The sequence below is a fragment of the Eutrigla gurnardus genome (genome assembly GCF_963514095.1).
Source record: "Eutrigla gurnardus genome assembly, chromosome: 1".
Classification (NCBI taxonomy): domain Eukaryota; kingdom Metazoa; phylum Chordata; class Actinopteri; order Perciformes; family Triglidae; genus Eutrigla; species Eutrigla gurnardus.
Window position 1 is genome coordinate 28,643,276 of NC_139915.1, and position 27,038 is coordinate 28,670,313.

General features: G+C 40.9%; 2 protein-coding genes across 2 annotated transcripts; both read left to right on the top strand.

Annotated features, from left to right (window-relative positions):
• Nucleotides 1–2,476: 2,476 nt before the first annotated feature.
• Nucleotides 2,477–8,334, top strand: scamp2l (secretory carrier membrane protein 2, like). The gene is made up of 9 exons (XM_084018698.1): nucleotides 2,477–2,627; nucleotides 3,329–3,406; nucleotides 3,507–3,581; nucleotides 4,350–4,470; nucleotides 4,572–4,700; nucleotides 5,372–5,531; nucleotides 6,256–6,357; nucleotides 6,924–7,041; nucleotides 7,785–8,334. Exons 1-9 carry the CDS (start codon nucleotides 2,571–2,573, stop codon nucleotides 7,938–7,940), a joined length of 996 nt encoding a protein of 331 aa, XP_083874824.1. The 5' UTR covers nucleotides 2,477–2,570; the 3' UTR covers nucleotides 7,941–8,334.
• Nucleotides 8,335–10,372: 2,038 nt separating this feature from the next.
• bbs4 (Bardet-Biedl syndrome 4) lies at nucleotides 10,373–24,646 on the top strand (the record flags this gene model as incomplete). Its single annotated transcript, XM_084010370.1, has 16 exons — nucleotides 10,373–10,432; nucleotides 11,887–11,929; nucleotides 14,562–14,641; nucleotides 16,206–16,269; nucleotides 16,511–16,622; nucleotides 16,877–16,949; nucleotides 17,264–17,317; nucleotides 17,408–17,535; nucleotides 18,409–18,463; nucleotides 18,579–18,647; nucleotides 18,848–19,000; nucleotides 20,443–20,614; nucleotides 20,724–20,793; nucleotides 20,882–21,026; nucleotides 21,433–21,637; nucleotides 23,947–24,646. 16 exons carry the CDS (start codon nucleotides 10,373–10,375, stop codon nucleotides 24,099–24,101), a joined length of 1,638 nt encoding a protein of 545 aa, XP_083866496.1. The 3' UTR covers nucleotides 24,102–24,646.
• Nucleotides 24,647–27,038: the final 2,392 nt, after the last annotated feature.

Here is a 27,038-nt window from a genome sequence, read left to right on the forward strand (position 1 = left end):
TCACAAAGCCACCAACACACGGGGCTTTTAACAGGAATATCACACATAGTGCTGTTCTGTCTGTCTGAAGGAGGATCAATTCATGCAGCTTTCATGTGACAATAAATTAACTATTAGAATTATTTCAACAAGGTCATTTTTTTTTACTTCACCCATATATATTATAATTATAGTTATTTGTTTTGGCTTTATTGAGAGAACAGTGTGAGAGTGAAAGGGGGGAGAGAGGGGGACAACATGCAGAAAGGACCGCCAGGCGGATTATAACTTTCCATATGTGCTGAAGAGTTTGACTTCTGCTGTAGATTCAAAATCAATGAATTTTTGTGATCAGAAACTAAAGATAATTGAACATATGAGGCTGTTTATTCTTAAATTACTGAACAGATGAAAACGGCTTGAAGTTCCTTAAACCAATAATATTAATGAATAATAATTAAGAATTACTATTATTGTAGCTGTTTATAACATATTATTTATATTGTTATTATAATAACGCAATATAAAATAATATAATATGAATTAATCTAAAACAATTACAATATAAATGACTGAAATGATAATAGTGTCATTATTATTATAATATTGAACATATTAAATGTAAATAACCCAAATAATAATACAAATATTATTATAATCATCAATAGTGATTACTTTGTGCAAAGACATGTATTCTGCACCAAAGAATAGTGAGGACTTGAGTTTGTGCGGACGAAACGATCAGTGGTTTCCGATCAATGTATTAGTGGATGGATTAGATGTCGCAGCTGTGCGTCATTACGCAGTGAAACGTGGCTTCTTTCATCCAAAATGACCACAGCGACCTCTTTACCCCACAACTCATCATCATCACCCCGTCTATCATTTGCAGGTCGCAGCGCGTGCAGGATACGGTGTCATCGTGGAGGCGGCACGCGCACACGCAGTCTCACGCAGTGACGTTCGGCGCGAACATTCCCATCGTTTCCACGGCGCACAACTAAAACGCTCTTTGGGCATTTTATGAAATATGGCCCCAGCGCCATCTTCTTTCACAAATCTCATAAGATGCACGTTTTGACGCCCTCAAACCAAAACAACAGTGTTTGTAACCATCACACCTCCTAGTAGACACACGGTTCCCCCGCTATATTTAAGACATGCTGGCCCACAAATAACCATTTTACACGAAGAAAACGTCGCGTGAGTGTCTGGTTTCACCAAATGGTTTTTACACCAATCGTCATGAACTGATGTGAACTTTTCTCCTTCAAACTCCAAAAGTTGCACTGATTTCTGGACTTGGGGCGCTTTTTAAGGTTTTTAGGCTATGAATCAACAAGTATAACACTAAAATAAATATAAAAGTTGTCTTACCATCACGGCCGAGGTCCAGATCCAGGCCCGGAGGATCCTCCTGGATCCGTGGCTCCCGGAGGGCCATCGTCGTCGTCACCGGTCTCTCCTCCCAAAAGTAGCTCGTTGACTATCCTCTACTTCGGTTTAACAAAAAGATGTGTTTTCTCAAGCGGTTTGAAGATGTGTTTTTTTCTCAAGCGTTTGAAACTTTCCACAGTTTGGGTCAACTCTCAGAGTTTATCCAATGTGTGTCTAGTCCAAGTGCAAAAAGAGAACTCCAAATGGTGGACAGCGCTTTTATACCTGCTCTGACTGGTCATAGTTCTGTTTCCATGACGATGACTGATGCGCGTGCGTGCGTGCGTGCGTATGCTTGACCAAATCCGAAATAACAGAGATTTTTTTCTCTCTCATATTTTGTCAAATGTATGTTAATTTTCTCGGATTGTTTCGTCATTAATTGTTCAGGACACTCTGACGGGACATCAATCATCTTATGTCTCGTCATGAAATAACGTTTCTACTTCCTGTCCTCCATAACAACCATGAACACCACACGTAGAAGAACTGATTCAACTTCTCTACTCAAGTGAAAGTACAGGCTCTGAAATGTACCCAATTTAAAAAGTATCCCTATGAAGGACATTTCTACACATCTACCATAAAATTAAAATGTTCCTATAGTCAGCTAGCTAACTTTAACACCTCAAGTCTATTGAAGCTCCTTAAAAACACACAAAAGATAAATAGTTTATTAAAAAAAAAAAACATTCCTAGACTTAATTCTGAATGTCATGACACAAGAACCGTACTTTACTCTGGAAGCCCATTTCTGCCACTCCTCAAAATAATGACTTAGTATCTTTAAATATTGACTTGGTATCTCAAAATAGTGAGAAACTTTCTCAAAATATTGACATAATCGCTGAAGATAACACTTTAACAAAATAATGATTTGATATCTCAAAACCATGAATGTAATATATCATTATTCTGAGATAGTAAGTCAATATTTTGAGAAAGTCAACTTATTTCAAGACACAGAAATGACTTCGGGGGCGGGGCACGGGCCTCGTCCTTGTGACGCGCTGCCACTTATCGAGCGACGCATGCGCAGAGGCCCAGTGTGTCACACAACTTAGCAGCACCATCATCCGGAGCAGCCACCGCCGCCGGGGGGAGACGGTAGCCGTCGTGTTGTTTATTTCACGAGATAGAAACTTTCCTCTACAATGTCGGGACTAGACAGCAACCCCTTCGTGGACCCGGTGGACATTAATCCTTTCCAGGTGGGGCTCTCGCGTTGTTTCTTGTGTGTGAAGTGTATTTTTTACGTGAACACAGAAAGTGATACTACGCTGCTCCAAAAAAAAAAAACCTGTTTGGTCGGTTGCTGGGTTTGGCCTCAGCATTTCCTGGCTAAGAAACGTCATTATTATAAAATAGGACTCGTCTTAGTCCAGAGTGTAGGCTACCTATTTAAAATGTGTGTGTAAAACTGTGTCTACGCTGTACGCGGGGCTGCTAGCTCACCTGCGCAGGTAAGCAGACCCCAGAACAGGTGTCTGCTGGTAGTTAGCCATCAGCTGGGACTCCTCTTCAACACGCCACTGATGGTAGATTAAATAGAAATAATAATAAAGAGGGAATGTGGGATTGAATGGCTCACTTTATAGGTTTATATCAACTTTATTGGGTGTGTTTTTATATTTATGCTAATTTTCACTTTGTGGTGTCAGATCTAACAGCTCTAGAAAGTAATGGTTATGGGTGAGCATGTGTCTTTGTGACATTAACTTGAAGAAAATGCAAATGTTTGTTTGTTCACACTGAAGAAACTGTGTTTCAAACAGGGCAGGTAGTGTATGAATTGTTAATGGGGTGTGTGTGAGACGGGTTGAGTGCTCTTCCTGGACGGGTTCAGACTCTGCTAACTCCACCCATGGCACCAAATCAACTTACTTTCATTTTTTTCCTTGTTTGGCTCCAGGATGCCTCCATCACACAAGCCACCAGCGGAATCTCTGAAAACGGCGGCGAGTTCAACCCCTTCTCTGCAACTGAAATGGTTCGCTCCTCTGTCCTTCGATACATCTGCAGGTGTGACGTGTCGTTGTTCCGTGTCATTGAGAGGCAATTTAGTTGTGTTGCTTCACTCACTTTCATAGGGAACGACCATCCCCATCTCTGCTGCAGCCTCTCAACCCGCCATCCTGCAGGCCTCTGTGGAGCAGGGTGCACAGGTGAGTCTCTCACACACACACACACACTTACGAATAAAGGAGATTAAATGAGCTGGATAGAAATTACATTTCAGACATTTCACAAGTCGGTTGAGATGAACTCATACTCATTATGCAGGATGGCTCATTATGCAGGATGGCTCCTTCAAAGTGTCATATCATTCTGATTTCATCACTAATGAATGCATGTAAGAGCATTTCAGTGCTGTAGTTCATGTTCATTCTTTGTAATACCACTTGGTGTATTCGTAGTATAGTACTACAAACATATCATATGCTTATTTAATGTAAAAGGATCTAGGAATGAATGTAGGGAAGAAAAATCTACCGTATTTCCTCAGAAGTGTAATCCAGTAGAGTTAAAAAGTAGCCTAAAACAAAAACACTCAAGTACATGTATGTCCAAAGTGACCTTCAGTAATTATAAAAGTCACATTCTGCAACTGTATAATGATATAAAAATTCTGACAAATTTTGTATCTTGTGGATATGTATTTTTTCAACATCTTTAAGTCGTTAACAAATGCCAATAAATCTTTAATAAGCCTAAATTGGAAAAAAGTAGTGAGTCAGTAGTTCTGATCAGAAATTCGGGGTATCATTTGGCCTCAGGAGCTGGTGTCTTACACAGCTGAACCATCGCAGAGCGGATGTTAGCGTAGCTCAAGAATTTTGCATCCCTAGGAGGGAAAAAATGCAGCAGGTGAGTTGCAGCAATGCAGTGAGAATGTGGCACATGGTGTTAAGAGTGCTTCCATCTTCCACCAGGCGAATGCAGCTGCTGGCCAGGCCAACCTGATCAAACAGCAGGAGGAGCTGGAGAGGAAAGCAGCGGAGCTGGAGAAGAAGGAGCAGGAGCTCCAGAAGAGGGCCGGAAACCAAGCTGGCAGTGAGTAGTTGTATCAAACAACCCCTGCACTTGTGTTGTTCATATGAATGTCTAGAATGAACACCCTCACACTCCAGCTGTTTTTGTTTTTGGTCCGTCAGTTAAAGAGAACAACTGGCCACCTCTCCCCAAGTTCTCCCCCGTGAAGCCTTGCTTCTATCAGGACTTTGATGAGGACATCCCCGAGGAGTACCGCAAGATCTGCAAGAGGATGTACTACCTCTGGATGTGTGCGTACCCCTGCATGCACTATTCCTACTCGGCTTCACACCTGTTGTGTCTAAATATGAAGGAGTCATTGATCCATAAGGAGTCATTGATCCATAGCGTAGTACGGTTGTCATCTGATGGTTCAGTATGTTATCCACAGGGAACAAAGGAGTCTGGATGAATTAAAGTGAATGGGGCTGCGGTTAACAACAACAAAACTTATATCAAAACAATGTTTTACACAAGCATCTTCGCTGAAATGTCTATATTTTTTTTAAAACACTGACACATTAACAGTCTCACGCTTGTTAAGCATGTTTTAAAAAGATTTCTGCACAGATTCGAGTGTCCTGATGCTATTTATTTTCATGTCGTTAACATGGTTTTTACCAAAACGCATCAATTAGTTTTACGTTATACTGCATAAGATGTGTGAGAGCTTGTAAACTGATATGTTAATATGCTGTTATTAACTTCAATTCATCAAGTTTTCCTTAAGATTTCCATGTTAATTCCCTAAAATTAACATTTGAAAGGAATTTTAAGTGTTTACTGAAAACATCACTCACAAATATTAATTCCTGTAAAATGTCACGAAAAATGGTTCACTAGAAAAATACTCACGACTCACCCACACATTAAACTGGTGTCTAACCAGTCCAGCTCATTGGTTTCCTGTGCCCTTCCCCAGTCCACTGCGCCACACTCTTCCTCAACGTGCTCGGCTGCCTGGCTTACTTCACTGCAGACTCTCAGTACGGCGTCGACTTCGGTCTGTCAATCCTCTGGTTCCTCCTCTTCACCCCCGTGTCCTTCGTCTGCTGGTACCGGCCCGTCTACAAGGCCTTCAGGTACGCCGCTTCACTCGCTTCGTGTCGAAGACGAAGTGTTCTTTGATTTGCGTGACTTAACGAGACCGGATGTAACTGTTTTGTTGTACTGGCAGTGGAAGTAGCTACTACTTAGCAGTTCATCTACCAGTTCAGAGGAAGTTTATGGGAGCCACTCTCTACTCCAGGGGGAAAAGGAAAGTGCTTATATCAGGGTTTTTTTTTAATTTATTATTTTACAGCTCAGTGCTTTAATTAGGGTTTTTTTTCCCACTGAAAAAAGGTGTTTTCCCCAAGCAACTGTCACTGCATTTACACTTTCAGGTCAACGGTTTGAGTAATATCTGCAAAATATTATTAATTTGTGATCTATTTATTTGAATTTTGTATACACAACATAGTATGTTGAGAAAACATAAAAATGTGTCCGTCCTAACAAAATATTGGAATATCAGAGTGGATCTTTCATTTGAACTACTTATAAAAAAAACAACAGAAAATTAAGAATTACAAGGAACAAAAAAATTGGTGTGTAGAATGATTAAATCATATTTATCTTGGTGAAAGAAGAAAATAACGTTATTTAAAGGTCTTACAGACTATTATTTATATATGTATTAAAAGTGTTAGGGATGTTTTGTGACTGCACTTGAATGTCTTTATTTGTTACTACTATAACTAGTAGTCTTGCATTATTACACCATTTATTATAACATCTTTTTTTGTGTCTACTGTCTTTCTCTAGGTCCGACAGCTCCTTCAGCTTCTTTTTCTTCTTCTTCGTCTTTTTCTTCCAAGTGGCGGTCTACATCATCCAGACTGTAGGGATCCCCAAGTGGGGGAACAGGTCAGTGTTTTGTGTTTGTTTTAACAAACAGGATAATCATCTGCATGTTGGGTCAAAGTGATGGTTCGGTGTAAATGTCTTTCACTGCTAACAACGGTTTCTCTGCATTGGGTAGATTCATAGTAAATGTGGGTGTGCATGGCTCCATGTATTTCTTCATTCACTCCTGTGTGTTTGTGTGTGTGTGTATTCGTGTGTGTGTGTGTGTATTTGTGTGTGTGTGTGTGTGTGTTCTTGCCTGTTCTCTCCTCTTGTGCATCTCTTTGACAGATTCCTGCTGTCCTAACTTGTCTGGGTTGCTGCTTTGTAAGTGCGTGGAACTTTTCTCTTTGGGTTTCTTTTCTATTTCGAGTAATGTATTAGACTTTTCAGTTTTCCCATCATTCACTTTTCAAATTTCATGCTTTTCCATTTGGTGACTGAGGCAGGTTTACAATGTTTTTAATATAGTCATTTTCATAATGATCAATAATAATTTAATGTGAGGAGATTCTGTTGTATACATTTACAGTACAAACTCACTGTAGAGGAACTGTGCAGTGATTATTTGTCGTCTCTGTTGACAGCGGATGGATCTCAGCCATCAGCATGCTCGGCAAAAACCTGCCTGTGGCCGTGGTTATGTTGGTGGTGGCCGGGTTTTTCACCGTGAACGCTGTCCTCGCTGTCATCCTGCTGAAAATGGTATGCTAACCTAAAACGTGTCTGCACATAAGGGAGTATTGAGCCATGTTACAGTTTGTACTGTGCAGTTAACCTCGTTCAACCATTCAAGTTTAATATACCACGGCTAGGTTGCATCACTCTAAGTTTGCTATTTTAAAGTAAATTGCATACTGTATGTTTGCAGCAAAATGAAACCCTGCCTTAAAATCAACAGAACTTTCCAAAAATACAATGTTATAAATTTCCACTGTGGCTTCATATTGTTTATTTTTTGCTCCAACTCGGCGATATATGGGATGAGATATAATATTGAAATATGACGCATGAGGATCAAAGAGAGGAACATAGCGAGGGAAACTAAAAATGGTGATGAGAAAAAAAATTACAATGCAGCTGCACCGCAACCAAGGCATCAGAGGGGATATGTAGATTTAGATTTTAACCCCGATATGAACTCACTTTCTATTTTAACATTTGCAAACATGTGATTTTGCTGTACACACCTGCCAAAATCATAACCGCAACTAAGAAGCGCTCAGAAAACACATACCTGCACAATCCTGAATTTTGTATCACAAAGATGTTTAGATGACCCAAATCTGCACTGAAATCCACACAACGTAGCGATAGACCATCTTTACTTTTTTTAAAATAGTTTATGAGGAAATGCCAAAAAAATGGTCATTTATGGGGGTTGAATAAATGATATAATATGCAAACACCTGTCACTACCTTAACGTGTGCCTCTTTTCTGTCCTCAGGTCCACTCTAAGTACAGAAGGACAGGTGCCAGCTTCACCAAGGCCCAGCAGGAGTTCTCCCACGGGGTCCTGACCAACCGAACGGTCCAGACTACGGCAACCAGCGCCGCTGCCTCCGCCGCCCAGGGAGCCTTCAGCAGGAGCCAGGGAGATTAGACTGTTTCCCCACATCCTCCGCCTCAGGCTAGTCTCCTCTCTGACCAGCATAGCCATGTCCCAAAATACTTCAGCGTGTTTCTGGGGGATCAGGTTTTGATTTATTAATGGAAAAAAGGCCAAAAAAACCCAAGTAATTTATGATGAGGGAAACTGTTCTTGCTACAAGATCCAGGCGAAGTGTACCTGCTTTTCCACTTAACGGTTTAAAGTTGGGAGACTGTGGTGTAATACAGGAGAATGAATATGGAAGTAAGGACTTGCATACGTCTCCGTTGTCACTGAACTCTTTACAACCCTCATCGGTATGCAGCAGAACTCATTCCATCAAAGGTTTATCTGGGAAATGTAGGAAGCAGACAGAATACTGAAGTTGGATATATTAAAAATAAAACTAGGGAGGCGAAGAAGGAGGCAGTGTGGATATGACAAAAAAATGAATTGGCAACACTTCGTCTCAATAAAACTTAACTGGAATACATTTAACATTTAACACGGTCGACTCGAGACGTAAAACGTGAGCGTCTGCGGCGCACCGCCGAACGGGGCTGGGGTTTAGTGATAAAGTGCGTTTTATTTAAATCCCTTCGCCGTTTAATATGCTCGCAGAAAGTATTACGGATTTTTCTATCGGACACACTTGAGGCCTCATAAATAAATAAACACTGCGAAGACTCGGGATTATCTTTCAAAAAAAAAAAGCATACTTGACATGAGAATGTTCTACCATCATTGACTGATGGATCCACTTAATGTATGTAGACATATATATTTTCTTCTCATAACAGCAGCATGGAGAGCGTTACAGGATACCTCATGCTGCATTATAAACCATTCTAATCCATACGGTCCACTTTATACTACTGGGTGCTCTTGAAAATTAGATTTAGATGCATCATGTTGCTATCCGACACTACTGATGAACACACTTACTGTTTGAACTTTATATTTTCATGTGTATAATACTGTATAGGACCATGGTTAATGAAGGTGACGGGATGAAGGTTTTTTCTTTCTGCTGTTTTAATCAGTTTACTGATTTAGATGAAGTGAGACAACAACAAAAAAAGCTCCTTCGGGGGCGAATGAAGACGTGGTTTAACTGGGATGGCACATTTGAATTCATGTCGAGTTGTCAGGAATATGTGCTTTCTGTCATAGTATGGAGCCTTGCTGTGATTTAAAATGAAAGGCAGGGTGCAGGTTTATTAATGTAAAGTTACTGACATAGTATAGAGTTAAGAGGTATTTCCAGTACTTAGAGAAGTGTTTTTATGAGCGGAAAGAACATAATATTTATCTGTCGATTATCCGTATTGTTTGACTTTGAATCCATAGTAATTATACTGTAGACGAATGTTACTGAATAGTCACGGGTAGTATTTTCTAGCTGCTTCTACCTACTTGTTGTTACTGTAGGATTTTACATTTTTAGTTGTAGCTGTTTTGTTGCTGTAACACCGAATCACATTTAGGTGTAACCTCAGTGCCTTTAAGAAGATATATATATATATATATAACCCACCAATGTCTGTGTGGGGATTTAAGCACAAGTCTTCCTGTTTCTTTTGTTTGTTTGTCTTGATTTAGAAATGTGTTTTATGGTGAAGTTTCTCTTCGATGATCAGAATGTGTATTAAGGTGTGTTGTACATATTGGTGACTTATTTAAAATGTAATTACTGGAGGGTGGGGGGGTTACTTGCTGAAAAGCCGTTCTCAGTTTTAACATTAAATAAAATGTCATTTTTCCCCCCTCTTTTGACAATTTGGCTCGTGTACATTTGTCTTTGCTGCATGATGTAGAATACACGTAGATGGAGGCGGTGTAAATGTGTAGCTTACAGAACAAGGTTATTTCCCCTGAGTTACTTATACACCTGTTCTCTATTGTAGGAAGGAAAGTTATGCTGTGCACAGGTAAAAAAAAAAAAAAAAAATACTCCATGATCTATAAACACGAAAGGACAGAACAAAAGCTGGTACATTCCTGTAGGGCGTTATTTTGGAATTTGTGTCAAGAGGAATGTAAACGGTAATAAAAACAATAGACATCTAAACATTTAGGATTCAACCTCAAGGAAAGGGCGTCCATTAACTTCCATGGTGTTTGAACACCAACTATGATGTAAACAGAGTCCTGCCTTCTGTCCTGGGTCTACTTTATGTCCTGGTATTATTGACAGAGAACATATATAGAGCAGGAAACTGTCTTGTTCAGTTGTGTTTATCTAATTGCACCTGTGTAAAGTCATGTTTGTTTTGTTTTTTTGCCCTGAAGACCTAAATCTCAGTATATAGTGTCATGATATAGTGGTTGTTTAACTAAACCTCAATATATTACCGTGTTATCGGTGTAAGAGTAGTGAGCGTGGATTCATCATCATTCATAAAATCCAGCCAGCTACTCCTCCGCATTCCACTGGTGTATCCATGGCAACAGCTTCTAGTGTTGATCACTTCAAGATGGCGGACGAGGAGAACGCCACGGCGGTGAGTGCGAAAAACCAAACCTTGTTAGCGTTTTAGAACACAGGAGCACGCCGCCGGGTGACGCGATAGTGTGTTCACCCGCTCGGTAAACGCAACGTATATTTTTTTAGCACAGACTTCGCTTTAAACGCTCATTAAATGGATGTTAGCTGCCTGGCTAGCCGAGTCTTAAGTCGCAGCTAAGTTGATTAACCTGCAGCTAACGGTAACTTGCCGTCTTTAATCTCATCCACCCACGGGTAAGCTAACGTTACAACCCGAGAGCTAACGGCTAACAGTAGCCGCTGTTTAAGGTGGAAAAACACACAGAGGTAACGTTCCAGTGCGGAGTTGACCATCGTTAAACTTAGATAACCGCGGTGCAGTAACGCTAATACGAGGCTGGCGTTACCACACATGCTATGTGGCTATAAAACGTCCAGCGTTTGGGAAGCCATGGCATGAAGAGGATATGTAAGTGAGACAAGTGTGGGCAAACAATTGAGAGTGAAGCGAAAACAGTGGGGTTGAGCATGCCTGTATCTGCCTGCACACAAGGAAGCTGTATCGCAGTAACGTAATGTAACGTGGAACTAGCTAGCGTTAATGTTTGGCTAATGTTAACAGGTGGTAGAATGCTAAGTGCTTTTACTCGAGCACAATCCCGATATTCATGTCAGGATCCCCATGTTATGGGACCCTCTCAGAGGTGGAAGAAGTATTTGGATCTTGTACTTTGAGCAAAAGTAGAAGTACTCCGTTACTAGTCCTGTACTCGACATCTGAATGTGTTTGATGGATGTGTGACGTAGGAGTCAAGTCACGTGCCAATGCGTTTCGTGTGGTTCCAACTCTACACAGGTGTAGGCGGTGAGCAGAGTTGCTGCTTTTCAACCTGACTCAAATACTATGACATAATACACATATATTGATGTCAGTTTCGGAGTGGCTCTTTAGGAGGTTCAACTCAGATCAAATACATTTTATTGTCCTGGAGGATATTTGTTGTGGGGAAGGACAGATCTGTGATCAAGCGATATGATACATGCACATTCACATATTACATAAGATATAACCAGTACAACATGCTGTTGGAGGCCCCAGCATGTGCAGTAAGTCAGTGACCTGTTTGTTTAAAAAGCACCATGTATACAATTTAAAATCAGCGGCCTTGAAGTCAGCACAAAAATATTTAAATGGCATACAATGGCAGTACATTCATAGACATCTAATTAGGAAAGTTTTTTTTATTTTTTTCATATTCTGTACAACATATGAACATTTCATTCAGTCTGCTCTTTGACCTGTATTTCCACATAGCTTAACAGGAAGAAAATCAATACAGAAAAACCTCTTTCTTTTGTGTGATAAAATATTTTGGTGTGGCCAACGTACCTGTTGCTCCTGCCAAACAGACTACAGTGTGTTTTGTTTTGTTTTGTGTAGATCATTACTTATTTGTTTGTGTTTTTCAGCTCCCAGTTGCAACTGAAGCCAAGAAGCGTCGGGCACCTAAAGGTACAACTAGACCATTATCTTTGATGTTAATTAGTGTGTAGCTTTTAAAGGAGTGAGTTTAGAACTTATCATCCTGCAGAGGTCACCCTCACCCTTCTATGCTCCGTCCCTACAAGGAGGAGGCTGTTTATTTATTGGTGCTGAGCTATGTTCCAGATATTTCTCCATGTGGAAAACCTTTGTGAAATATATATTATATGAGGCTATTTTGTCATAATTATGGCTTAATTTCCCACAAAGCTGTTGTTAGTGATTAAGCCTTTTTTGTTTGGTTTAACACTATTTTGTGTTTATCATCAGCACTTCTGAGAATACAAGCCCTATGAGAGCAATTAAGCACATGCTATGCTATTATATTTCCATTACGTGTTATGGAAGCCCTTACTGTAGTTTGCTTAGTGTGATTTACAGAGACAGATGAAATCAAAACCATAAGTACATTAATATAAAGTAAGATGACTGAGTAATGAAGTCATAAAAGTGAATGTAAGGAAAGTGTGTACAGTACTTCAAGCTCCATAAATTAGTCAAAAACAGGCACATTCTTAATTCAGCTTATCACATTAGATGCAAGTCATAGACAATGAATCAAGCATTAGGAGTATATTTGGAATACCTATTGAATACAATGCAGTTTGAAATGTAAGTAAAAAAATAAAGCTGTAAATAAAGCTCTAAATAACACACCACACATACATGTCTAAGGACAGAGGATGCTGTATGCCTCCTCTCCCCTCAGCTGTTTAGAATTCAAAACTATGTGTGGATGATGGCATTTGGTCGAAAGCCATCTGAATATGACAAAGAAGCAAGAAATAAAAGTGAAAATAATCAAATGGAAAAACCATAAATGTCTGTTAAATCGTCTCCATAATCTACAGACCTCATACTAATTCAGTAATAACCAATGCCAATGGCATGAAGTAATTTCAGCTGTTTCCAGTACAGCACGTTTAATTATTTTTGGAAGTAAGTGTTAGTGTAGCAATCTGCTTTGATTTCAGTCAAATTCCTTGGTAGAAATAGTTTCGTCAGATGAATATGAGACTAAATTACTTAACGGTACTTTTTTTTTTTTTTAAGTTTTTCGTGATGAAACTTCCCGAAGAAAATTGTATTTTCCATTACATTCTCCCCATGTGTCTTTTGATCTCAGCATGTCTCTCCTTTGCTCTTATCCCCTTTAAACAGATGCTTGAAGCACATGGAAGCCAAATCTGTCTTAGCATTAGCCAGATCAAATATAACAATGAGAAAATTCCTCCATGTTTGAGATGAAGTTTTTCACAGGAATATATTTAGGAGACCTCACGCTGGGCTCTTCTTCGTAGCTCCTTTCTACCCTGCTTTCATAGAGTAGTTACAAGAATACATGCCGCACATGTATCCCGGCTCTCTGCCACCAAATACGCCCCGCTTTGTGCATGTGGACTCTGGAGCGCCACAGGGCCCCATCTGAAACCCAGAGACAAGAATATTATTGCTGTCTCAGCAGGAAGAAAGCGGATTGGGGTGCTACAAATAGGGCCATTCCGAATCTTGACGGGGCAAACGTGTGAAACCCATGCAGTTTCACACTCGGCGATGGAGAGGATTTCTCTGAAGTTGTTGGAAGAGGCTCCAGCTCTAGTGGCAAATCAGCAGAGCGCTGCTTGAAGCGCTGACAGATAAAAACAGAAGGCAGCTTTGGTGTAATTCACACTCCTTTTTTTTTTTTTTACAGAGGCTTCATTAATGATATCCCCCGATGTCGCTGGCAGACTCAAAGCCTAGCTCTTCATTCCGCATCGCATTGAATCCTATTTTTAGCCTCAGAGGAAGGTAGTAGGTGTAAGATAACAGGATTACCAGAATCAAACTCGCTCGAATTCGAATTACGTTTGCTTCCTTGTGAAATGAAAGGTTGTACTCCACTGGGAAGGAGACTTGGAGCATTGTGGTTGGGTTCCTGAGGTTGCCTAGCCCTTTGTAAAGCTGGCTTTGCATTGTGCCGCTCATTCCTCCCGGCCTCCCTCTTTCAGCCTGTCTCTATACCTCTGCTGTTCTGTCACAAGAACCTGGCATGCCAGATGCATTGTTGCCCTGGCAACGGGGAGAATATCTCAACTTGCCGAGACGAAAAAGCAGTGTTTGTCAGGAAAAACTTGCTTACAAGGTGACATTTACAGCGTGGCTGGTGAATTGATTGTAGTTTTTTGCTTGAACATCTATGTTACGGTGAGATCAAAGTCTTGCTGGTGAATACAGAGGGGAATTATTGATGAGTGATTATTTGTTCAACTGCCAAATAAATAAATACATTTAAAAAAGACTAATTTAATAAATGTCCAAATAGACATTCATTCTTGATCGTCTGAGCTGTCTGCGAATACGCTAATATGCTAACAAGCTAAAGCTTTACAGTGTGCTTGGTAAATTGATTGAAGTTAAGTCTGTGGATTTAGGTTTAACATCTGGGTTATACCGTCAAATCAGAGGCTTACTAATGCCTGCAAAAGGAGGGAGCTTTTAGGATGAATCATTCAGCTATCTACTAAATGAGACATTATCTGAACAGAAAAGGTACAAGAACAAGCTTTTTTTTGTTTTTTTACATTCTTGTCTCATCATCTCATTATATTCTTCCTTCCAGCTCCAGATCTTCCCATTGTGGAGAGGAGAAACTGGCTAATCCACCAGCACTATATCCATAAGGACTATGATACCTGTAAGGTAAAGTTCTGTCATCCAGTTCTCCCCAAGGTTTGATCTGTCATTGACCCCCGTCTGTGTTCAGTGTTGGTCTGATTGACCTTTTAGAAAATAATGAATACTCATACAGAGTTCTCTCTTAACATTGTAATTGATTATGGGCAAATTCACAGCACTGACCTGTGTATTCCCCCCTGAAACTGGTAGGTACTTAATATAAGCTCTGAATAGATGCCTGTACTTGTAAGATATATCAGCGAGTTCCTTCTTCCCACTTTCACTTCAGTGAGAGATGCATTCCTCACTCTCATGGCCCTATTTTAATTGCACCAGTGCAGCAACAAGCACAAAATGGTACTTCTTGGGCTCGCGGACGGTGTGTGCGTCCCCAAGCACACACACGCTGCTATTTTGGTTCACGTGCAGCGGTGCAAAGTGCAAAAGAGCTGGGTGAGGTGGGCTATACATCAGAGGGTGTGGTGATTAATAAATACGGCCGAGCCAACCAAAGCGATGAAGCCGTTTATATGATCTCATCAATTTGAAACTATTTCAGTTTTAATTCCACTGTATTTCACCTTGCAAATGGTTTTCTTCATATTTTAAAATGTAATTTTAATTGAAGTTGGAAAGGAGGCTGTGATGCACAGGAGTAATGAGCCTTGGTAGACCAATGGGAGAATACAGATTTACAATGGACTGGCCTGATATGTGTGGAGGTGCATGGGGTTAATTTGTGACTGCCTGGTGTGATTTGCGAATGTCACTGCACTGTGGTCAGCCACTTTCCTAATCAGAGGCTGCACATTAATTAGCATATCTGTCCTGCTGCGTTCACAAGGCTGAAGAGGATTATTGAACTGAAGGAGAAGGTTTACTGGTCAGCTTCACCACTGCATGTGGACAACAGATACTGTGAGAATCACTCATTGGTTTATAGACGAGTGCAGACTGATTTACCCGCAGCTTTCACTACATTAACGCCGATTTATAGTGGCTGGAGAATGAATGTTTAATTAAAATATATAATTTACATTTTAAACAGTATTCTAGTATCCCCGCACATTAGTTCAAGTATTTGCTTTTGTTGACAAAATCACCAGATTGACCAGAAACAGACGTGGTTCTGAGACGTCTCCTTTTAGCTCAAAGTCTTAACCACATTTTCCACCAAAGTACCAACGAGTCGCTCTGCGCTGCTTCATTGGAATGAACCTCCCACCTGTTTCCACCTCTCACACCCGCTCAGCGCTGGGCACCAATGCCACACAGCTGGGTAAAGCCAATTTAAATGTCAGGAAAATACCAAACAGATGTACGATACAGATGTATAGCAGAGGGCATAATACTCTGGGTACTCATGTTTTCAGTTTATCTGTTGTTTTGTTTGTCAGCAGGGTTACGGGAAAAACTACTGAGCAGATTTTCATAAAACGTGGAAGGGTGTATGGTGTGCAGATTAATTAACTGAACCGGGGCCTGAAATCGTTGGTTTTTTTTCCAGCGTAGCAGCCATTACTTTTAGCAGCGCTCCCATTCCCACAATAACATCCACCTCCGTTTATGCCGTTCTGTGTCCATGTAGGGGATCATCAAAGAACAGTTGCAGGAGACTAATGGAATGTGTGAATATGCCATATATGTTCAAGGTGAGCCGTAGTTTGATACTAACTTCTCTCTTACACATGTAACATGTATGATGTTAATTAAGCGCTACATCAAATGAAGGCTCGGCGGTTGCCGACGCCCAAGCTCCCCGAGACATCATTTAATTCCCCACAAATCTGCTCTTTGGACCCCATGTGGTGCCTTTGATTTGTTAATTTTTTTCCTCTACATCCTCCATGTAGATGAAGATCCTCTCTTTTGTGTTTTAATTTCTCGCCACAGCACTAATCATGCGTCTTGAGGGCAAGATCCAACAGTCCCTGGAGCTGTTTCAGAGCTGTGCCATCCTTAATCCCAGCAGCGCTGACAATCTCAAGCAAGTGGCCAGATCACTGTGAGTCTAATGCCCTCAAGCCTGGGGTCCATCAGCCCTTCTCCATTATCTAACGAGACAGACATAGGAGAGACATTTACAGTGATAACAGCCCAGCTGCAGACCAGTTATGGCTGCAACTTTTTCTTTAATACTGCAGGGAAAAGTTAAGCCACCAACAGTGAGTTTAGTTCACTGTTGCCGGATTGTGAGGATGAGGTGATTAAGATAGATTAATTTCTCGTTAGGATTATTGTTGTTTATTCTTTTCACAGATTTCTCCTGGGAAAGCACAAAGCAGCCATTGAATTCTACCATGAAGCTGGGAGGCTCAACGACAAAGACTGGGTAACAGAAAAGAGAGTCTAGAGTTTCTGCTTTGTCTTAAAGTGTGCGTGTTAAGTGGGCCAGCATGGATTTCTCTAAACTAATTGAGAACGGGAGGTGAAACCTCCTTTCATGCAACAATATAAAAAAATTATCATGGTTGCACCTTCACACTGATCCAGTGAAACCTATATTATATATTTAAACTGGCCAGGGAAACTACGGGAAACTGCCCCTTCTAAAACTACTCTGTCATACTGTAGATTTTTTAAAATTGAATCTATCCAGCCATGTTATGCCCATGTATAATCTGACATGTTCTCCCCCCCACACAGGAGATCAGTCATAATCTGGGGTTGTGCTATTTCTTCATCAAAGACTTAAAAAATGTGAGTATGATGAATTTACCGACACTACACGGGACAAAATGTACTCATTCTGACGTGATTCGATCGTTCTGATCTCCCGTCTCTCGTCAGGCTGAAGACTATCTAAACACGGCCCTCCAGATAAACAAACACGACAAGACTTTCATGATGCTTGGGAAGCTTCATCTGCTGGCTGGAGAAACTGACAAGGCCATCGACGTTTATAAGACGGCAGTGGAGTAAGTTACGCTCAGATGTGGACATTACAAAACACACAGAAGACATTCTAGGAAATTCATATTTAAAATAAGCAATCATTTTATCATTTTATACGGTTTTATAGACTAACTATGGTTCTGTATATATTTTTGAAATATACTAGACATACATAAAATACAGTAATCCATTATAATAATTACATTTCAAGTTCAATTGTTTACCGAAACAAAGTTTTCATCTGACCCTAAATTATGACTGAGAAACTTTTATTAACAAGCTCAGCCTCAGCGTGATGGTTTTCTTCATAATAACATTGTGTCAAGACTCTAAATGCGATAGCATGCTGTTTCAGAGGAGGTTGGTTACTTCCAAACCAATTTTATTTGTTGATTCTCAGTCTTTGGAGCTCATTTCAATAGGCAGCCCTCATTCAAACTCATACGAGGCTCCAGTTTTGCCGCATTTTAATCCGGGGCTCTTCTCAGTGAGGTGTGAATTCTATTCATTTCCATTTCTACTCACATGTTGAATATTTAAACATTAGGCTGTGGCATAAACAAGGAAATGACAGCAGTTTCTATAACAGTAGAGCTCATTATTGCTACCTCCTGTTGAGGTTAAATGAATTAATCAAGTGCCCCAATATCGGTGTTGCTTTTAATGAGACGTACTGCTGCGAATCTTATTTTAATGCCTCCTCTCCACCATTAACATAGAGCCACGTCATCTCCCCACAGGTCATAATTAATACACCACAATTATGCAGAATCAACCCCTGATTTAATCAGCAGATTCCCTGTATATCAACTATGTTTGCTTATTAAGTGCAGGCATTAAATGTAATTACAGGAATGTATAAAGTGACATTTTTACTTGTCTCTTTCTCATTTCAGGTTCTCTCCAGAGAATACTGAACTCTTGACTACTCTTGGCCTGCTGTTTTTACAGGTAGATTTTTTTTAACAAGCGACGGGCCCTAAAATACAAGAGTGACATTTACTGTAGGTGTGAGAAACATCTCAAGGACTAGATGTTTAATTGTCTGTGTTCTTGTCTTTTACAGCTCGGGAAATACCAAAAAGCATTCGAGCACCTTGGAAATGCCCTCACTTTTGACCCCAACAATTATAAGGTCTGTGGGTATTTGAGCACACACACATAAAAGTAGTTTGATATCACCTCAGGACAGTGCATTAAACTTCTTTTAAAGCAGTTCAGTTAAAATTAAAGGTCATTCTCTGTCAGGTGCCTCAGTCTGTCTTTCATCATGTGCACTTTTTAAAAGGGTACATCTTCCTCTAATATCTCTCTAATCATTGTTTTTATTCCCAGGCCATCCTGGCTGCAGGCAGCATGATGCAGACCCACGGAGACTTTGATGTGGCCATGAACAAGTACCGAGTGGCAGCATGTGCTGTGCCCGAGAGCCCTCCTCTCTGGAACAACATCGGCATGTGCTTCTTTGGAAAAAAGAAATACGTAGCCGTGAGTAATACTCTTTTATTTCCCCTTCACTTGCCTTTGTCAGTTTTTGACTTAATGAAGGCAGTGCTCCAAAAAAAAGAAGCAAGTAACAGTCTTCTCAATTAGTATGTTACATAATATATATGTATAGAGGACATTCACCATCAGTTTCACGTTTTTGGAAGTAATACCAGCAGCAGTGGAAAGTTAATTTAATGTTTCATGTTTAGAGGTCCTTGTACTCCACTCCAGTAGTTTATGCTACTTTATTATATTTCTCTGCTACCTTTCAGAGGCAAAGGCACATATTTGTTTCATAGAACATTGTGTTTTCTTCTTTCCTCTCCCACTCATCACCTAGAATCCCCTCAGATTTAGTTTGTGAATCACTAGATTGAGAACAACTGGACTACACTACTAATTGTAGATAATGTAGTAAAAACAAAAAAAACCCTAGCTCTAGTACTTACACATTGAAGCATCAGTATTTTCAGTCCGATTATGCTTCATATACATCAGCATATATAGTCACAGGGGACATTGATCTGCAGATATACGTTTGATACTTTGAGTACACTGTGTTTTCATGCTTCTGTACTTTACTTAAAGATGCCATGTGCAAGTTTTTTTGTCAACAAAGAAAGTTTCCGTTTACATTCAGTGAAACACATTGCGTGTATCCTTGAGCTCCAACAAACATGTTGAATGTATTTCGTTCCTCATAAAATGTTTCCAAAGTTGATTTTTCTTGTAAGGGTGAAACCTGAGTTACTATGATCCGACGGTCTTCTTCTTCCCAGGCTTTGTTGCAGCGTTAGTGTGTGTCTTGACACTTTACTGCCACCTGTTGATGACTGGAATAGTATGAAACCATTGGCTGGAATGTGTATCACATCAACCACACTCCTTGTGCCATCAAACCAACAAAATCATGGCTCCATATCATAAATAGTGGTCAAAAACTCCACAAGGAAGAAACCTTTGAGTATGCAGACTTTTACCTGTAATTAAGTATATTTACATCGCTGCATAAATGGTAATTATACCTAAGTAAAGGACCTGAGTACCACCATTGAAATATCTCATAAAACACCCACATCAGAGCTGAGCTATCCTTTGTAAGCCAGCCGCGGACTGAGCCTTTATTCTTCTGATAGTAACGAAGATCACACATTTATCACTGCATTGAACTTGGCCTTCAATGGATACTTAATGCGTACTTGTTAGTGATGCTGGAAAATATGCTTGCCTTCAATTCTATTGCTCACATCAGCCAACCGACCAGTTACCCTTAAATACCACATTGATAAATAACTTTTACTAGTACTACTTAATATGGTCCACGTGTTCCTGAAGTATTATAACTCTACCATTGTACCGTATCATTGTTTCCTGGGTTCGTCTCCTCTATTATTAAGATGCAGCTGTTTGACTTCTCTCCCCTGACTTAACTTCTCCCACAGGCCATCAGCTGTCTGAAGCGGGCCCACTACATGTCTCCTTTTGACTGGAAAGTGTTGTACAACCTGGGTCTGGTCCACCTGACCATGCAGCAGTACGCCTCTGCCTTCCACTTCCTCAGCGCCGCCATCAACCTGAACCCACGTATGGGGGAGCTCTACATGTTGCTGGCAGGTACTGAGCCGAGACAGAGGATTAGTTCATGATTGGAGCGTGTCATGAAATAGTTAATTCATGATCAGTCATCTGTGCCTTCATTTGGTCTCACCCTCATTCTTAACAGTGGCTCTGACCAACCTGGAGGATGTAGAGAACGCCACCAGAGCGTATGAACAAGCTGCAACCATTGACGAGTGAGTAAATGTTAAGTGTCTGAATCTGAGCCCCCCATTTCATAAATGAATATGTAACTTTAGATATTTTCTTATCACAAATCTGCAGCTCCAACCCTCTGGTCAACCTGAACTTTGCCATCTTCCTCTATAATCATGGCGATAAGAAGGCAACTCTGGATCAGTATCAGGAGATGGAGAGGAAAGTCAACCAACTTCGAGACAGCAACAGCAACTTTGAATTTGATCAAGAGGTACTTAAAGGGATAGTTTGGAAGTGGGGTTGTTTGAGGTTCTTATAAATAGTGTATTAGCTACAATAGATGACGGTCAGCATCCCCCCCCCCCAGTTTGAAGAAGTACAGACACTGAAGATAAATAATGTACTGCTGTGGTTGGGAACAGAAGCAAAACGTAGCCACCAGAAAAAAAATCAATATAACTTAAGTGTACGGTATATTACTGCTTTTTCTTTCACGACACGACTTTCTGAGAAGAACTGAAGCCCTTATATCCATCGATGCTTTCTTTAAAGCCACCACTCGCTTAACACTTAGTTTGTGTTCTTATCTTTGGTGTTTATCAACTTAAGATGTCAGTCAGTTGTTGAAGCCTCTATTTGCATTGTTTTGAAGTCTTTCCCCTACTTGTCGCTAACAGCTAATGGACATGGCTCAGAAGATGGGAGCTGCCCTGCAGGTGACGGAGGGTCTGGTGTGGACAAAACCAGGCAAGGACTCCAAATCAAAACCAAACTCTGCAGCTGCCACCAAAGCCCCCGGTGCTGCCCTCGGTACTAACCAAGCTCTGGGTCAAGCCATGTCTTCTGCGGCGAGCTTCAACAAGAACCTCCAGCATCCAACAGGTAGAACATGTCAGTTTGTGTCCCGACACCTCGGTGTAGCTTCTGCTTTCATGCTTCGATACGATGTGTGTGGGTTAAAATGAGGTCCAGGTCCACCGACGACTGATCGTTGCTCTTAAGTTTGCACAAACTCAAAAAGACGTGAGCACATAAAACATATTTCTTATCATAAAAGCCCAGTGTGACACCCTCAGTGCAGGTGATGACAAATGTCACCGCCTCCACCGCTCCCTTCATTAAACAAAACCCAATGTTTCATTTTAAATAGAGACTTGAAAATATCTCTTCCCTGTGTGTGTTATTCACCGCCTCTCACCCGCTGCACTTTTGTAGCAGATTGAATTCATGGGCTGAAGAAAAATGGATTATGTTGGGGAAAAAAAAGCTAACCTCTAGCCAGTATATATTCTTGGCAACAAAAGAAAATCAGTGGTGTGGAAAAATGACACACAGTTAAGATAATAAATTCAAGGCTACTCTGAAGTGTTTGCCACGGCTTACTGCTCTCAAATGTCAGTGGACTGGAGAGAGAGAGAGAGGCTGCGGGCTGTGTTTTCTAGCAATGTTGTTTAGCCGTTAATAAATAACACCAGCACAATGCATCCATGTTCGGTGACAGATATTTTACATAATTACACAGCTGACACTCCATCTGCTTTCTAGCACTCAAGCACCAGTGTTTAATGAGTATACAAATATAGCTTGTAAATATGCTTTACGGCTCCGGCAACAGAGTGCAACGTGGGTTGAAGTTATTTAAAATGTTAATATTTCAAAAGGCAATGACCTGGAATCAAGTCACTTAGACTAGAGCATTTTGAACTGAAAATACCTTAAAAGCATAAAGATGGGAAAATCTGTTATTTAAAAAAAGTATACCATGAATCTATTCATTTCCTTTTAATGTCCTGAATCAAGTTAACAATATTAATTCCTAGTAACTTGACATGGGATACATGTGAGTATAATGTGCCCTCTGGTACGTATGATATCTCAGGAACACCTGGAAGGAATTTCTTCAAATATGGCACAAATGTAGATCTAGATTCAAGGATGAGCTGGTTAGAATTTAGTGTTGCATGTTCAAAAGCCAAGGTCACTGTGACCTCACAGATGAGTGGTTACAGATGCTGGATGGATGTAAACTTCACTGGTTGACTGAGGTGTACAACCACGGAGGTAATTCTAGCTTTTTAAGGATTTAGATCAGTCGCATTTGTTTTAACAAATAAATGCAATTTTTTGTTGTTTTTTTAAAAGCGCTCCAGAGGGGGGGGGGGGGGGAAATATGTTGCAGTTTAGTCACGGGACAAATTGTGTTGTTAAAGTGACAAATGTGCTGTCAAAGCATCAAACCGGCACTCCTTAATGATTCCCCACCTTTTTAAATGTGAGGAAGAGTGCACCGTTTGAAGAAGCCAATCTAATGTCTGTCTGTGAAATGTCACATCTGTAAAATCTAGTTATATGCAGGATCTGACTTTTTGAAAAGTACGCTCACAATTCCTCTGTACTCGGCCTCAAAACCTGATTTGATGTCACGGTTTCCATGTGGGTAATGAATTAACATTTAACAGAGCCATCGTGATGCTGCAGTTTCTACCCTGGTACTGTGATCTTGTACGAATCAAAGCATTTGTTCATGCAAGAATAATGATTCTCCGTTTACAAACACAGTGTTTCTGTTGGCCTTCATTGCACATCCAATCTATTTAAATTAATTAATTAAAAGGGATTCACCGTAACCAGCTGGAGATCACGTTGAGACAGGAAACACATGCTTGAAGTTGTCAGTTGTGTGGGCTTTTAATCGGAGGGAATGGGATTTGGAGTGCATAATTGCAGCGTGACAATATGTTAATTTAAAGTCTGAATCAGGTTCAGTACTGCTGGGTATGTCGGTGGAAGGTGAGGGGATGCAAAATCACATTTAAGGGTCTGGTGTGTAGGATTTAGTGGCATCTGGTGGTGAGGTTGCAGATTGCAACCAACTGAAACTCCTATGTGCCGATCGTGTTTGTCCATTCTGGGCTACTGTAGAAACATGGCAGTGCAACTCCATATATAGATATTAATGTCTCGTTCTAAGGTAACGAAAAATGACCAAATAAAATATACTTATTAATATTATATTCAAATTTTACAAAGAGAGCTCCTTAAATGCTGCACATTGGACCTTAAACGTTCCTTAACGATGCTCCAGATATTAATGTTAATGAACCACGCTCCAAGTGTTTCACAGATCATTGGGAACTGAAAGACCTTTACTGAGCAACGGTGTCAACTCTTGTGCTTTTTGTCATTTTCAGGAGTTTCCAAAGGTCCCTCCATGCCCCTGGAGCCAGAGCCCGATGTGGACAAAGCCCCCAGCCCTCCAACGGATCCTCCAGGCTCCCCAGAACCCGTGGAGTCAGAAAAGCCCAAACCCAGAACCACCAAGAGGAAAACTAAGGTGGAAGAATGAGTTAGTTTGGTAGCTGCGTTACAGGACGTCTTTGTCGTAAGGTCACCGTCATGTTATTGAGGCACATTCTGGTTCTTAAACAGCAGCCAAGCTATTAGTGGCTTTCTAGGTCATTGTAGTCAGACATGAAGCCTGGAGTTATGGGCTTCTGGTTTAAGTACCTGCTGCACCCACATTTCATGTCCCACACAGTAATTGACTCTACACTGAGGGGCTCAGTACACCTACTCACTTTTAAAAACCAAACTTAAGAGATCATCAAGAGTTTCTCGTGAATCTATGTCGACGTGGCAGTTGTAAATACTTGGACGAGCTTGGCAATACGGTTAGGAGAGACGGTGTACGTGTTAAAATATATGAACGCTGCGACAATCACGGCTAAAGTCTTGAGGACAGAAAGGGAAGTTTGTGACTATTATTTGATATAGCTTGTTTGTATGATAGGGCTCTTTTTGAGGGTTGAGTGTAAATAGTGATACATGCTTTTATATGTGGATAAATGTTGTTTATAGAGAGTGATGTATTTAATATTAAATAAGAGACTTGAAAGAATGAAAGCTGTCTCACTTCTTTGTTTAAAGTCCAGTTTATATTGTGCTTGAGGGTCCTTTGGTTCGACGCCACCAACAGGGGACAGTGTTGTTTAACGGCTCTCAAAGACCAAAGTCCGTTATCGAACACACGGCACAATGAGAACAACCTACAGATGAACACATTTGTTTCCCTCCCAACGATCCTAGCTGAAGGCTTCCATCCATCCATCCATCCATTTTCTTCCGCTTTATCCGGAACCGGGTCGCGGGGGCAGCTGCCTGAGCAGGGACGCCCAGACTTCCCTCTCCCCGGACACTTCCCCCAGCTCCTCCGGGAGGACCCCAAGGCGTTCCCAGGCCAGCCGGGTGACATAGTCACTCCAGCGTGTCCTGGGTCTTCCTCGGGGTCTCCTCCCAGTGGGGCATGCCTGGAACACCTCCCGAGGGAGGCGTCCAGGGGGCATCCGATACAGATGCCCGAGCCACCTCAACTGGCTCCTCTCGATGTGGAGGAGCAGCGCCTCTACTCCGAGCTCCTCCCGTGTGACGGAGCTCCTCACCCTATCTCTAAGGGAGCGCCCCGCCACCCTGCGGAGGAAGCTCATTTCGGCCGCTTGTATCCGGGATCTTATTCTTTCGGTCATGACCCAAAGTTCATGACCATAGGTGAGGGTAGGAACGTAGATTGACCGGTAAATTGAGAGCTTCGCCTTTCGGCTCAGCTCTCTCTTTACCACGACGGACCGATACAACGACCGCATTACTGCAGCCGCTGCACCGATCCGCCTGTCAATCTCACGTTCCATCCTTCCCTCACTCGTGAACAAGACCCCAAGATACTTAAACTCCTCCACTTGAGGCAGGAACTCCCCCCCGACCTGGAGGGAGCAAGCCACCTTTTTCCGGCGGTGAAGGCTTCCAGTGTTTCTCAAATGTAATATAATTATGTATTGATATTGTTTGTGTGTTGTTATATCCGTTGTGTTCTTCAAGCCAAATATACTTTCCATCATGGTGAACATGATGAAAAAAACATCTGAGCAAGGAATAAAATAGTTAGCAGTTATAAATTATCCACACTGAAGGTTGCAGACAACCTGAAATTATTTATGTGTATGAATTATAACGTGAACGGGGCAATTTGTACGTATTAACCAAAAACATCTCTGAAAAATGTCTCCTGATAATGTCTTGATGGATAGGAATGTGTTGTTTTCTGTTTGTTTAACATTTGGGGGCATTTAGATATCAGATTACTGTTGTTTTGGTCTCGTAGTTTAGAGATAAAAAAAAAAAAAGGAAGGAAACGGTGCTTGTGAGGGTTTTAGCCAAGCCTCCAAATCACCTCTCACCTTCAAAACTACTGTGAAGTGTGTAGAGATCGATGAAATGTTCCAGAGATTTGTTTCAGTACAGAAACGTTTTTTCTTGGCAGTTTTTTTCAAATCCTGAGATATTAGAAAAAACAGAGGTGTGACTGCTTGGGAGTGATTATGGAATCAAAACTATACTTATGTTTGATGGCAAAAAGTGTTTGAAAGTCTTGCGGTTTGGAGAAAATGGTGCTCAAGAAGTTTCTTTTGATAAGAACGGTCTCCTCTCGTCTGTCGGAGCTGCCTTTAGCATCGAGGACAGAGATTTAGTCGTAGGTGTTTCGACTGAAGGAGTTCTTTTGTCACTGAGATTTGTAGAAGGAGCTGCAGGACTGAGAGTACTTCTGTGGGCCAGTGTCAGGTCAACAAGCTGCTTGTCGGTCCCTCTCCCTTGTAGCTGCTTTGTTGTGGTTGCTGGAGACTATGACTGTAAAAGAAGCCATTTAGGAGCCTGGTCATGGTGTATTATTTGATTTTTGAATATTTGAAACAGTCTGTAGAGCTCTGGGCATTAATAGAGGAGCTGTAAATACATTTCAGCTTCAGCAACACTCACACCATCGCTAGTAGCGCAAGTATTTCTCCCGCTACAAAAGAACCACTCTGCTTAGCCTTGAACGTTGTTTGTTCTCTAATTTTATTTATCCTTGCAAGTGGCATATTTTCCCCTCAAGAATCTATCCTTAACATGTATTGAGTTTTGCCTCAATAATGTGCCGGCGTGTTTTCATTGAGCTTCCATACAAAAGAAGACTAAAGTCCTTGGTTTGGCCAATTTGTGAGTACAATGCGCTGTTGTGTTCAGCCTAGTGTGACAATACTATATTAACAAAGATTGATTTATTTGTATAAACCTGCTGTTGCCTGATTAGTAACACAACATGAACCAACGTGATGATTCTCCTCACAGCTTTAGTTTTCTCAAAATACCATCATATTACACACTTTACTGCGTTTGGTTTATTTGCCAAATTGCCAGAAGGAAGATGTTCCCAGTTTTGTACACTATAACTTAAGCATGTGAATCCTGG